The sequence below is a fragment of the Vulpes vulpes genome, chromosome 1, assembly GCF_048418805.1.
Source record: "Vulpes vulpes isolate BD-2025 chromosome 1, VulVul3, whole genome shotgun sequence".
NCBI classification, from domain to species: domain Eukaryota; kingdom Metazoa; phylum Chordata; class Mammalia; order Carnivora; family Canidae; genus Vulpes; species Vulpes vulpes.
The window spans coordinates 151453403-151468869 of record NC_132780.1 but is presented as its reverse complement, the minus strand read 5'-3'; the positions used below and the strand labels follow the sequence as shown (position 1 = coordinate 151468869).

Here is a 15467-nt window from a genome sequence, read left to right as displayed (position 1 = left end):
CATGAGAGAGAGGGACATGGGAGTGAGGAATCAAGGAAATCAGGCAGACTTGGGAACCAAGTCAAGAAAGCACTTTTTTTTTTTTTTTTTTTTTTTTTTTTTGTGGATACTGGCACATGTAACTGAATAAAAGCAAAAGAGATTAGAAACCTAACACATTTTTAAAGATATTATATCGCCAAAGGAGCCATCAATCCATTTGCAAAATGTCTATGACTGCTCAACTTTTAATGCCTCAAACTCTGAATAGGATATAGTCTATACGAGCTCCATATTCTCCCAAGGAGGGCATTCCTCCAAATCTATTTCAGGTATGGCTATGGAGGAAGATGGGTAAGGAAGAACCTTCCAGAGGGCAAAATGGGAGCCAGACAAGGTAGTTCTTCCCATTGCCCAAGGAAATCCACACTGCAAGAGAGGTTTCACAATGCTTATCAAGCAGGATTTCATTACTGTGTGCTATTATTCTCCCATTTTCCCTTATTTTGAATGGAAACACTTGAGATTATTTATCCCTGTTATAATATATGCTATACCTGTTAAAATATATAGTATATATTTATATATATACTGTATATGTATACACACACACACACATGCACATATATAGGGTATATGTGGTGTGTGGTATTTGTGTTGGAGGGATTACAGGGAATAACTAATATTTTTAGTCATAGGTTACCTGTCTACTACAGGGTACCACAACATCTAGATTGCCCATCATCCAAGATCTAGAATAATCTTAAAACCCAAAAGAAACTATCAAGTAGGTTGGCAGATAATTGGACCTGAAGCTTAGAAAAGAGGTTTGCCCTCAAGAATGTAAACCAGTTTAAGAGATAATGATGGGACCATCAAGGACATCTCCTAGGAGAAAATTAAAGAGTTACTCTAGTAGAGAGATTATAACTAATCCTTAAGCAACACAAATGTCAATTGGTCCATTGGATAAGCCTACAAGGTAAAGATAGAAGAAGCATCCAGAGTGACCAGAGGGGTAAGAACCAAGAGAGATAAAATGTGTATCAAGAAGGGATTAAACTATTCTTGAAAATGAGTTAACATTCCAGCAAGACAAGGACGTCTGGAATCTCTGACATGGATGTAGTTGGTACGTTGTAGGAAATCTTCTGTGAAGGGATCTACATCCAGAGACCAGGCTGGACTAGTTGGATCAATACATAAGAGGTGAAGAAATTGAAGTAATGAACACAGGCAAAAAAAAAAAAAAAAAAAAAAAAAAGAACACAGGCTACTCTTCTCAGGAATCTAGCTGTGAAGGAGAGAAGGTAGGATGTTAATTAGTAAGTTTTTTTTTTCCTTTCCTTTTCATACAAATGGAGATCTTAAGTGTATTTAGAAATTAAGAGTACTTCTATTTCTGATAGTATGACAAAATTGGCATCATGACAGATTGCTCTTTTACAAGGATATGATCATAAAATGCTCCACACATTTTAAATGAAAGCTTCAAATGTAGAAAAAGCATTTATTAAAATTCAGCGTTCTTTTTCTAAAAAGGAAGTTATAGTCAAGGAAGAGAAGGGAACTTCTTTATTCTGATACAGAGTATCTACAAATAAAACGACAAACATTATGCTTCATGATAAAATAGTGAAAGAATGCTCCTTTAGGTCAGGAATAGGATAAATGTATTCAATTGTCACCATTTATACTTAACATTTTTCTGTGAGTCTTAGATGTGGAATGGAGAAAACAAAAAAAGTATAGGCATTAGACAGAGGAAACAAAACTGTAATAATTGAAGAGCATGTCATTACATAGGAAACACAAAAGAATTCCAAAAATTGTTAAATCTTGTTTTTAAGAATGTTGCTGCATACAAATGCATATATGAAAATCAATTGAATTTCTATTATCAACCACAGCTTGAAAGTATAATAGATTTGATTTGGAAGATGTTATTTGCAGCAGCAATTGTAATATTTAGTAATACCTAGAAATATTATAGCCAAAGTCTCAGAAGAAAATTATTATTGAGAAATTATTTTTATTGAGAAAATAAAAACTTATTGAAAGTCATCAAGGAAAATCTACATACATGTATTAGAAGGCTCAATATCATTAAAAATACATAAAGACAAATGTCTGGTCACAGGTGAAAAGTGGGGAGAGGAGGAGTGCTGAGTGGTGCCTGGTGCCCAGGGCACAAAGGAGTGGGGCAGGCAGTTGAGAACCTGCATGTCCCAAGGAAGTGTCAGGAGGCAGGAACGCATATGAGCTAAGGCTCCAAGCACTTTGCATAGGCTCCACTGGAGTTTACAAAACCCAAATTCAATGAGGCAATTATTAAAAACTTCAAGATGATATATGCAGAACATGAAGCACCAAGCTCAGGATCCTCCTAAGCACAGGCCCCATGTGACTACACTGACCACGTGCCCATGAGATTAACCCTACTGACACCCATTTCCTGCTTTCACATAATGTAATTTTATTAGTTTACTGGACCTCAGAATTTTTAATCTCTTGGTGATTCTCATCTTCAGTAAATATTAAGAACCACTGTCCTAGACAATACCATACATGTGTATTTTTGTAATGCATCATGCATATGTGTATAGGTGTGCAGTTTGTTACCTCTGAGTTCAGGGAGAAAGGATGTGATATGAAGTAGAACTTCAAGAAACTTAAAAAATAGGGACATCTGGGTGGCTCATTCGATTAAGCATCCAACTCCTGATTTCAGATCAGGCCATGTTCTCAAGATTTGGGGACCAAACTTCACGTCAGGCTCTGTGCTCAGCACAGGTCTGCTTATTGTCTTCCCGCTGCTCCTCCCGAAGCTTGCTCATGCTGTCTTGCTCTCAAATAAATTTTAAGAATCTTTTTTTTTTAATTTAAAATAATGGTAATGTTTATGTCTTAAACTGAAGGATAGATATATTTTTCATACATGTATTTTTTAAAATATTTCCCAAATTTTATTTTTATATATTTTCTATTCATATATTTTATTTATAGATTTATATATTTTCAGGTATAATTAACATAGTGTTATGTTACTTTCAGGTGTACAATGTAATGATTCACAATTCTATACGTTATTCAATGCTCGTCACCATAAGTGTACTTTTAGTCCCCTTCACTGACTTTACCCACTCAGCTCCTCTCTGGCAACCACCAGTTTGTTCTCTATATTTTAAGAGTCTGTTTTTGGTTTTGTATTATACATTTTCTTTGGTAACTATTAATCACTTAAAAAACGTATTTTAAAATGGCAGTGGAAATTATCCACTTGAAGAATGGTTGACTAGTCAGGAAATGATTAAAAATCTTCCTTCTTTACATAACCCAGATAACCCAGATAGCAGAGTCAAGACCTGAGCCCAAGCCCACAATATATCAGATCATCACTTTGCCATAAGAGACTATGAACTCAGGATTATTGTAAGAGGCATGCAGATTAGTGAATTCTCACATATCAACTATCAACATAAACTTTTGATATAGACAACAAAAATTCCACTTCCCGGTACTAAAAAAAGGCAGATGTTTTCAGCAAAGGATATGAGTAGGTCAAAGAAATAGAATATTTCCAACAAACCACTGAACAAATGCTCAGCATCACTTATAATAAAAATGCAAATTAAATCATTAAGATTTTTTTCTAAGAATGTAACCAGAACAAGCTTTTTTCCCAGTTTCTACCAAATTTAAAAATATAAAAATCCTATGGTCACTGTTTGAAAGGTATTCTGTTGAAATGCCAACTAAAATGTGTAATAACAATTATTGCAGTAATGCCTATAATAATAAACAATGATATCCAACCTGAAGGTCCACATTAATAGATTAGTTATAAATCAAATCAATTATGGCATAAACATATGCATGCATGTGCACATACACCATGGGATACTCTGCAACCTTTAAAGAAATAAAGCATGAATATGTATGCACTCACAAATAGGCCCACTCCATATTTTTAAGTTATAAGGCAGTATGTAGAGTTTCATTCCATTAAAGAAATATGTATGTATGTGTGTGTCAGTGTGAGGCAAGCATCTATTTGGGTGCATACAAGGTATTTGAGTTATGTATGTATTACAAGGAAAAAAAAGTTTCAAAGGAATGTGCACCAACTTTCTTAACTTTGATTTTCTCAAAAGAATGGGATTGGGGGAAGAATTTATTTTTTATTTTTGTATTCTTTACATTTTGTTTAACCTTGTATTTTATCTGTATTGCTATGCTGTCCATTCCCTGTCAGATTTAACAGAGAAAGGTAGTCGTGCATTATTTTTATTTTTAAAAAAATCAATCTTAAAAAAAAAAAAGCAAAACTGAGTCTTTAGAGGCAGAATAGTGATGTGTCCAAATCTCTTTAAGATGACTACAGTTGACATTAAAAAAGACAATTTTGAACAAGGCCAAAAAGAACATTCCTGTCAGAGCCAGGTACACCCACACTTGCAGACTGAAGCCTTCAACATAACAAGGAAACACAATAGTGCTCACTCCTTTAATTCTTTCCACATTTGTAGGACTCTGTCTTATCCAGGTCCTCTCTTTTGCTTTTTTCCCACCTCTCTCTCAGCTTTAACTGCCACAAATTTGCTCTGTGCAGCAAGATATCAGAGAAAAGGAAGTCTGTATGGATCCAGAGATGAGGAGTTAAGAGAAAGTTAGTGGTCAAATATCTAATTTGTTCAGGATGCTCATTTGCCTAAATCTGGTCCTGAATGCAGGAACAGAGGTGGGCTCTTTGGCATGTTTTCAAAGCTTGGTTCTCATATCAGAACTAAGAAGTTTCTGCAAGAGGGCTTTGGGGCACGCTCAACAGACACTAGCTTGTTGTCTTTACCATTTCACAGGCAGGAGAACATAGCAAGCTCCCAGTCAGCCAGGGGGGGTTTGGATCCTGAGTCTACCACGTGCACCCTGTGTGTAGAACACTGAGGAAGACATTTCATCTCTTAGCTTCCTTTCCCTCATGTATGAAACGGGGAGGATAATAGTATCTAGCTCATTAAATTGTTAAAAATTAGATGAAAAAATGTGACCAAAAATAAGCATTCAATAAATGCTGGCTACTTTATAATTATTTGTAATTATTATAAGACTGGCTTGAATGTATCAATTCAGATTCTTTCCAGATGAATTTATGCTCCAAGAAAGTTTTTCAAACTTCAGTGACCAACCCTTAGCTAGTAGTGAAGTCATTTTAGTGGGTGGGAGTCAGCATTGAAAAAAATTAGTGGAATAGAATAATACTATGTATTTTTTTAATAGAAGATATTTTGCATAAAAAAGCTAATGTAACATGCATTGCTTTCTGTGGTGTAGAGTCAAATGAGTTTGAAAAATAATGCTTCTAAGACAAACAAAGGTGACAAACTGAAAATCTTCCATAACTCCCTTCTCAGCCCTACTCCCTTTTGTTCCTTTCAAGCACAGGGAGCAGAAGTTCAAGAGCTTTGGAAATGAGCTGCACTGATGATGAGCATTTTGATAATGTATGAGCATGCCACAGTGCTGTGAGAAGTCAGGTTACAGAGTTAGACAAATGGTTTATTCAGAACTGTCATTGCACTTCTTCTCAAGTACATGGAGCAGGGGATAAGGGTTTGTTAGAACTAGCCAGGCCTAAGGACTTAGTTTTTGTTTTGGTTTGAAACTGTTCCTATTAATTCAAGAACTGTGGCAGAAGGCCTCAAAATTTCCTTTCATTCAAAAAAAAAAAATTTCCTTTCATTCAAAAAAAAAAAATTCCTTTCATTCTACAAACCCATCACCCGAAACTCCTACTTTTAGTAGGTAATGTTTGAAAAGGAAATCTCACAAAGTTTAGTCTGACTAGGGGAGTGAAGAAAGCGAAAGGGTTTTGAATTTTCATTTTTCCAAAACATTATATAGTACACACGTTATAGCAACTAAACACAATGCAAATAAAATGTAACAATGATTAAAAATACATGGGAGGAAATCAGGCCCAGAATTAGAATTAGATTACCAGGACTGGCATTTTTAGTAATTAAATTTTCATTGACTTGTAGGATCTGCATTTTTTTTCCCCTGGATTTCATTTACTATGGAGAAACCCACTTATAAATTACCATGATAATATAACTCTATGTATTTCTGTTGATTTAAATTATTTTATTTGGTATTTCGTTCTGTAATGCTATGAGCCATTCATTATAAGCACCCTTAGTTCTAATAGAATTAGCCACCTAATATTAATCAGAGAGGAAGATTATTTACAAAATATCAGTCAACACATGTAATGCTACAATTTTCCACTTTCTATCATGATTTCAATTGAAATATGAAATTTGATTTGAAATAGTGTTAACTATAAAAATTATAGAAATTCCACAGAGACCTCTGTTGGAATTAAAACCATATACTCTGAGTTGTATATCTATTACCTAATACACAACAAATAACAATTTTGATCACATTAGTTAATGTATCTAAGAAAAGTAAAACATTTAAAAATGTGTGTATCTATATATTGTTAAATGGGTATGGTATAGACATATACATATCTATATCTGTCCACTTTATAATTAAGTATAAAGATCTGGTTTGCAGTGAAACAGTAAACATCTGTTATTTTCTCCTGGAAATGGTATTTACAGTTTCCATGGTTACAATGAGGAGCCAAGAGGCATGGGGGCATTTTAAGACATGGATGGTTCTAAGAACTAACTGAAGATGGATGACAGAGAAGTCCTGAATTAGTATGTGATCACATCCTTAGATCTTTTTTTTTTCTAAGATTTATCCACATATCCCTATCAACCACTTGCTCATTCCGATACTCTGGATAAATTAGTTAAATTCCTAAATCTGTTTTTTCATCCTTAAAATTGAGTAAAGTATACCTTTAGGGAATGTGTTTCCATCCTTTCATTACAGAGAAATCAGCAGACATGTTAAAGACTAAGATTAGAAAAGCTAAATCCAAGAGTAAATGTTTTACAAAGGTTGGGATACCCATACTGGTAAACTATTAAATTAATGATCTCCCCAATGAATCCAACCTTAAATATATACATCCTTGTATAATTTCCTCTCACAGTAATTCTGGGTCTTGCTATGGGACTTTCTCTGTCCAAAGAGACATTAGCAAATGTGACAGACATAGACAATTGGTAAGTACATGCACTTTGGGGCTTAGCTACTAGAAATTCTGCTGTCACCATGTAAGAGTCCAGGGTCAACCACTAGAGAGGACATGTGGAGGAGACTCATGCATCCCAACAAATAGTGCTTGTTAAACACCATTTTGGACCATCTGGCCTCAGCTGAGTCACTCAATGACAGTAGACTTGAGTGGCCCCCAAGTAAGATCATCAGAAGAACCACCCAATTAAGCTAAGCCCATTGTGCAGAATGAGCCAATAAATGGTTATTTTAAGCCACTACATTTTGGGGTTGTTTGTTATTCACAATAGACAACTGACATATTTAGTTATCTGGTAGGATAAACCTTTCATGCTGTTGATATTGAAATCAGTAAATGCTACCTAGAAGTGACCAATCATAGACATTAAAAAAACATATACTACTAGCATATGAATGAGTAAAATAGCAAATACATAAAACATAATAAGAAAATATATTTTAAAATGGAGTAGCAAACATAAGGTTTTCTTTGTTAAATTTTCTATGCTGGATTACTACTTTGTGCTGCATAGACAAAAACAAAAAAAAAACCTGTGTATCATTTACTGAATATATATAACTCACCAAAGCATGATCTTCCATGAAGGATATGTTGGAAAATCTTGCACAAAGATTCTTCACTTTGTGTAGTGGTCCTACAGGTGCACTGTACTTGAAGGACTGTCCCAAAAGTACCAATGTAAGCTGCTTTGCAGTCATCACTTCCCGAGCAAGTGAGGTCCTGCTGGCTTAAGGTACTGATGCAGAGCTCATCTTCATGGCACTTTCTAATCATATGCTGCCAGCATTTTGACTGAAATGTTCTATAGCGCCTCCTAGAAAGAATCAAGAAATGGAATTAGTCTGGATAATATTATCTCACAATAACATGTGGTACTGCCTCACCTAATGAAAGTCTGGCATCTGACAAAAAAGCCTTAAACATCAATACATAGCTGAAAACAAAATTAGTACATACAAGCATCCTGATAGAGACTGTAAAAGTAGAGAAACCTCGTGAATTATTTTCCTTTTGTGATGAAAGACAGAGGCTAAGTTTAGGATTTCCCGGATGAATGATCTTTCACTACTAATTTTATTTCAATGGGTGATGATTTGCAATATAAAGTATATGGTAGAATTATTAGCAATATTTTTGAAGCAGAGTGTGCTTTTCTGGCTAGCATTTGGCCACAGTTTCATAGAGTGATTTCATACAAGACTCTAGACCTTTCCAGCCCCTGTTCTCCCACAGATTGGGAGGTACTGTGTACTTTCTCAATATTTCTGAGCAGACTAATTAGAATTTACAAAATTCTTTTAGCTTCTCTGGAAGCAAGAGTTAATTTAAAGCAAAAATTAGTTTATTTAATGACTGAGATAATCCATTAGAACCACATCAATTCATAAAGTTTCTATGTATTTGTGTTGTACTAGCTTTGAATGAAAGTCTGAATAATGTATAATAATTCATTTTCAAAGCTTTCAAAGAAAGAAGATATTCCCAGTGGAACCAAGGATATTAATCTTTCTACTTAATATTTATCACCCAAAATTACTTCTTACCCTTTCTTGAATAGATCATCATCAAATAAGCATGAAAACTCTCTGAGTAAATAGACATTTATCTTGAGCGTATTTGTCCACATGCTACTCTTTTTAAATCCAGAACTATTATTTTTAATAATCTCATATTTTAAGTAACCTTAAAGGAATCAACTTTTTAACATCATGGAAAAAATTAATTAGTATCTATTAAAACTTATATTTAAGAAAATCCTACAAATATTTTGAGCCAAAAGAACAAATATGTTCCTTTAATGCAATTGAAGGTTATATAGAAAATATCATGTAAATAGAAGTATTGACAATATGGATCATCATTTAGGAGTTGATAGAGAATAAATCTGGACCTAGGTGCCATTTATTCATTTTTAAATATGTATTTTGCTACAGTTAAGTTGTGTGAGTTATCTAATCATGGAAGTTATTTCATTCAGAAAATTAGTTGTGAAATTCTGCATAAATGCTGAATTAAAGGATATTTTTTTAAATAAAAAAAATATGAAATTAGTACACATTATCTACATGATTTGAAAAAAGATTTAAATACGCCCAAAAACTTTATATGATAGAAATTCTGTTTCAGGTTTAAAGATTCTGATGTATAATGTTTCATTATCTTTATTTTCTTGATATTCTGCAATTTTCTATATTTTTTGTCCAAACAATTATTTAAAAGTAGTTTTTTTTAAATGGAATTATTTTGTTTTCATCTTATCTATTGATTTCCAGTTACATTGCAAAATGTAAAGAATGTGGTTGGTATAATTTCTGCACAAAGATATATGACCTAATAAATCATCAGATTTTTAAGTATTCCATGGTACTTAAAATATTGTATACATTATGGGGTTTTGCTTTTAAAAAGTAAGTAGAATTTATTTAAGCAAATACTTTTTTTCACTACTTTCTTGAGTTCATACATATGAAAATATAATGTATTATAATTTTCTGTAAGCACCTAAACATTTATAATTTGCAAAACATCTCATCTCTCAGTATACATCTATATTAGACAGAATTGATTGAAAAATATTAGACAGAATTGATTGAAAAATGAAATATTGCCTTCTTTGGCCTTTCCAAATAAATAAAGGAGTTTCAAAACCTATAATGTATTGAAGAATCTGGAACAGGAACATAAGTTTTATTTTAAGACCCAAATGCTCTCCTCTCCACACATACAGACTTTTCAGCAAAAAAAAGGTAGCAGATGAAGGGCTTAACCATCCTTACTGAAGATGCTTCTTCAGTTTGTCATTTGGATTTTTTCCATCTGAATTACATTAATAATAAGTTAATATAAATGCTAAAAGTCTCCCTAAGGCAAAATTCACCTGAGAAAAATGACAGGATTTGTCTTTTTACCTTGACTGCTAATATTGCATAATATTTCCATCACCTCTATAAAATATTCATTAAGGGACTATTTGCACACAGTGAAAAGCAATCTAAAGTACATAGTTCTTACTCTCTGAATTAATCCATGAAAGACAGAAATTACACAAGAAGAGACATGTATATGTACATTAAAAATTATAAAAATTAATTGCAAGATACTCAAAGGTGGAGGGAAACAAGATGCCATCTTTAAATGCCTCTGGTTTTGCAGACCGTGCACCAAACATTTTGGAGAAGTGGTTAAACCGAGGAGCCTTTATGGAAAAAAATTACCAACTTTGTACAAATCAATCTTAGAAGGTGTTGACACCAAGATGAGTTTAATTCAGGAGTGTGTGCTTCAGAATCCATCATGGGGCTTCTTGAGGACTCTAACAGCAGATTCATCACTTGCCATTAAAATACTTAATTTCATAGGAAAGTTTAGATATATGATGTTCCAAAAGTTGAATGCAAATAAGTTAAAGATGATAAGGCAGTATTCCTATGGTCTTGGCACTGGAATCAGGTAAAGCTATGCAGCTCCCCATTCATGGAGACTTCTGGTATTTTTACAGGGATTGCTTTAACAAAATTTTCCTGGCTGGTTAAAATATCACTAGTTTTCATTGTTACTGTAGATAGATGATTGACAGATGTAAATATTCTATTTGTGATATAATAAAAATAGTGTAATCAAATGTTTTCATCCTATTTCATTGATTACAGGAAATATCATTATCTTGTTATAACTAAAATAACTTGTTAGAAATTAAATTATTGTTTTAATTTCATAAGTATGTTCTTGTCATTGAGCTTAAGATGCACTCCAAAGCTATTAGGGATATTAAAATGTTTTAAAAATTTCATCTTAGAATCAATGAAATACAATATTTCACAAAATAAGGACTTTTGAGATATGAGTTTGAAAAATCTAAACCGTATCATAAAACATTTTTATTATTAATTTTATTATCACTCGAGAGATATAATTAATAAGCCTCAAAATAACTGATAAACTTTTGTAAAATAGGTCCTCAAAGAAGACTTTCTTAAGAGCTTTGGCATTCTATGTGATAAGTTAAAACAAAAAATACATCGATGTTCTAGCACTCTGCTTAGATCTTTACCCATTATCTTACAGAATGTATGTTGTAGGAAAGCAGTTGTCCTTTTCAACAAATATTTATAAGATCTGGAGCTACTCTGAAAGTTGGAATGGCAGAGTAAAATAATGGATATAGTTAAAAAGCTAAAAGATGTTTACCAAGAATCAGACCCTTCAGGCAGTTGATATTAAACCTTTCAGCTCATTTGTCAATGTCGAAGCAAAGTGATGAATGTGATAATCTTTGCTCTGAGCTATCACACACTAGGCTACTCTTCCACATTAAATGCTTATTTTTAATTTTAAATGATTTGCTATTTATGAAGTTTTATTTATTTAAATGAAATTAAACAAAACAATTCCTGATTAAAGGCACTGGGCAAATTGATATGAAGAATTATTCCAAAAAGAAGCAAAAGATGAATCCATAAATTATATGATTTAATCCTGGTTGTTTAAATAAAGCTCCTTTAATATGGTAACATCAATGATACAAATCATTTTTATTCATCAGATTTATTCAGTATTCTCACTTTTTCCTGCATTTTTCTTACTCCTCCAAAGAGACCCACTTAACTGTGGATTTCTTACTAGACAAAAGATAAATACATCTTGAATATACAAGGAAATGTGTTAATGAAGACTGTAGTGAGGAAAAGAAAAAGCCAGTGTTGAATTAGAGTTCCCAAGAGTAATTACCTGCAAGTTTCAGTCTAGTCTCAACTAGCAACAAGAGTGGAAGTTTTAATAAGTGAGCCAGATCATTCATACCTCTGCTCAAGATCCTCCAGAAACCTTTCATTTTACTGGGAGTAAAAACCCAAGTCCTTAGTGTCCCTCTAGGTCCTATATGACTGAGGCCTACTTGCCCCCCATTCCAGTTAAATGTCTAACTACATCTCCTATTGCTTTCCTCCATGTAGGCTCTACCCTCATTGCTTTTTGAACAGGTCCTATTTCTTCCTCACCACTGGCTAACTTGTTTAGTATTTCTTTTTTCAAATGCATACTGAGAGAGACTCATTCTCCTACTTCTTTAAATCTGGTGGAAAGCTCCCTACTGGGACCACTGTGTTCACATTGCAACTCTTTCTGCCCCTTCACAATGCCACTTACTCAATTCTCTCCCTTTGCATGTTAATCTCCACAACACTCATTACCTTATAATATACATTTCACTTATTTATTATCTTTCTCCCACCACTAGACCCCAGGGCAAGCATTCTTGTCTTGTGTGCACTGGTACCTAGAGAGTAATAGGTGGATAATTATTTATTTGAATGAAAAATAAATGACTAACATTGCTCCCCTGAAAATCAAGTGCATGAGGTTGGGAAGAAGAAAATGGGTATATTTCTGACATAATGGCATACATGTGGGCTGAGATGGACTCAAGTTACCTTCTCCTTCCGGATCTCCAGCCTATGAGAGAAAGGTTCAATTTGAAGTTTGAAGAGCTGCCTTATCAAAGCTCTCTGATATTTAACAGCCTGAGGTAATCATACCAAAAAAACAAATTAAACTGACATGCCAGTCAGGTCTATTTACTAATTCATTAGCCTAACTTGAATATATAATTTTAATGATGCTGTTTCATGGCTACCAAATCCTGACACATTGAATTCGCTTATTCCAAAAACCTGTTCTGCATTTGAATTTCAAAAAGGATACTACACATGTACTGCATATTCAAAAATATGAGTTGTCTGGCTTTGTTTACATCATGTTGGATGAGGGTGGGAACTCTAGCTAATGTAATGAGATCAAGTGTTAGGACTGGACTGTAACAAATAAGGTGCCGAAATAAGAAACTAAGGTATGCGTGTTTTTACTCACCTGCATAATTCATCATTTCGGCAGCTGTGAATTACATCGAGGCAAGAAGGGGGTGGAACGACGTTCACCGCACATGGCTTGCTGTGAAGAGCTTCTTTGGACTGCTGACAAGGTATATCAGATGGAGCACAGTCACAAAAAGCCAACATCTGGGCAATGTTAAAAGGCATATTTTGATAGAAGAACCGTATGGCTGCTTGGCAGTGTTTCACATCACACAGATTTCCATTTGCTGAGCAAGCTTTAAGGTAAGCGGCCAACTGTGTGTTACAGACCACATCCCCTACACACGCCTCTGCCACTTCCAAACAGGACTGGATCCCTTTGATTCCTAAAAACAAGGATATGTCCAGTTTGTGGAAAAGTAAACACAAATCTGTACATACAGAATCTGCAAAATGCTGTGAAATGTCTGTGAGCAAAACACAATGATTTACCAATGTGCTATTTGGGGCTAATCTTACTTTTTTTTTTTTAAGAGTTAATATGAATTTACTGAGGCCTGAGTAGTGGGCTATTTGTATCATCTTTCATTTATGCTGGATACATATTGTGATCTAGATATGATAGGAAACATATAGGGCCAAAACTGAGTGGGAAAAAAATTTTTGAGTCCAAGTCTCTCAAATGTAAATAATAAATCTTCAGAAATTACATTTGAAGTATAAAGCTTATGGTGAGTTCATGGGCTCAAATCAAAATGATTTTTGTTCGTTGCATTTTTTATTTTGGGTAAAAATCTTGACTAAAGTTTCCACATAGTTGCAGTTATTACTATTATAATAGCAGTTGCAGTTATTAGTTGCAGTTATTATAATAGCACATAAAGATGTTGACATTTTGGAAAACATGGATACATGTGAGTGCTTTCCCTTTCCCCTGCCACCAAATGCATATATACAAAATTAGCCTCAAGCACTTAATTTATGTGATCAAAATACTTGTGAAATTTAACCAAGATCTAAAGTTTGGTTTTAAATGTAAAGTTTTCATTCCTCAGTATAACTGTAAATAGTTGACAGGTGGGCAAAACAATTAATTGCTTTGATACATGAATGGAAAAAATACAGTAATTTTGTTGCATTTTGAGATATTAGACTAAATTAAGAGCCACACAATTTATTTTGTATTGGCATATCTTTAGGAAAGCGAGTAACTATGTTTTAAATCATATTGTCTAGTATTTACAATGCAAATGAAAATTATAAATATAAACATTACCATGATAGGGTAGGGTAGTTAGATTCCACTTGGATTGATTATCCTCTTTCATGTTATCTGGAAGGAAAACAAAGAGACTAATTCATTAGTGAACAATTTTTTAAACTTAGTAGAAAAATGTGGGTCACATTTAGAAATGAATGATCAAGCAAAAATACATTGTAGCTCATGTAATACTTACTTAACCCTTGATACTCAAAATTAGTGACATGCAGATGAAGAAAAATACCCCCCACACCCACTCCAAATATCATTCCAGTGAGTTAAACAGCCCTGCTCTGAGGATTTAGTTACTCTAAGATTTAAACAAATGCTAACGACCAGGCCATGTGTACTGAAGTAAACAAAGAATCTGTCTGGGGAGAAAGAACAGAAGGAATATTGTCTGAATTGAAAAAACCCTTCCCGGTAGGCTCTTAATTAAATGGAAATGGAAATTAAAGATGATTTCTACCTCTGATTATTTTAGTCTTTTAGAGTTCCTAGGAATTATAATCAGAGAACTAGAGAATTGCATTGATGGAAGTGAACTCACTGCCCAGCTACTTCCAAACTCTTTCATTCAAGAAGCATTGGTTGAATCACTACTATGTACCAGTTTCCATACTGAAAATATAAATGTATAGTCCCTGTCACGGAGCATCCACAGCCTGGCATGGAATATAGAAATATAAACAAAATCCAAACAAAATATAAGGGGTGCTAATAAGCGTATGCATAAAGTGATAGGGGAATAGTCTGATCAAACCTGCATTTTAAAATTAAAGCTGAATTGTTGCCATTGGCTATTAAGATTGACTTCTGTTGTGACTTCCTGATTCACTTTGCCTCTGAACTGCCTATCCAAATTCCCTGCCTGCCCATCCACTGCACTAAAAAGAAGGTACAATCACAAGAAAATTCTTTTTTACTCCCAACTGTGTCAGTCTTGCCAGACTCCCTGCATTGTTCCATCTGTTCTCACTATACATGGTTTCTCACTTTTATATCCATAATGGCTCAGCTGAAGAATCACAGTGTTTCTAAATCTACCCTCCTGTGTCTCTGAGGAAATCTGAGATGTTCATTCTTCTGACTATCTCATATTGAGTGAAACCCCACAAGCAAATCTCAGAGAGGCATACAGCTTTTGTAACAGCTACAAAAGTCTAGGCTAGACCTCTATTATAGATTAGTATCTCTGCTTTGGGACTGATTGGTATGGCCATGCCATTGACTAAAT

At 33.9% G+C, this 15467-nt stretch overlaps 1 protein-coding gene across 1 annotated transcript in view; it reads right to left on the bottom strand.

The window, feature by feature from the left end:
* GFRAL (GDNF family receptor alpha like) overlaps positions 1-15467 on the bottom strand; it is a 54313-nt gene that overhangs the window by 24114 nt on the left and 14732 nt on the right. Inside the window, 3 exon segments of the mRNA XM_025991198.2 lie at positions 7723-7973; positions 13025-13355; positions 14246-14302. Of these exon segments, the coding sequence (XP_025846983.2) occupies positions 7723-7973; positions 13025-13355; positions 14246-14302 (639 nt within the window).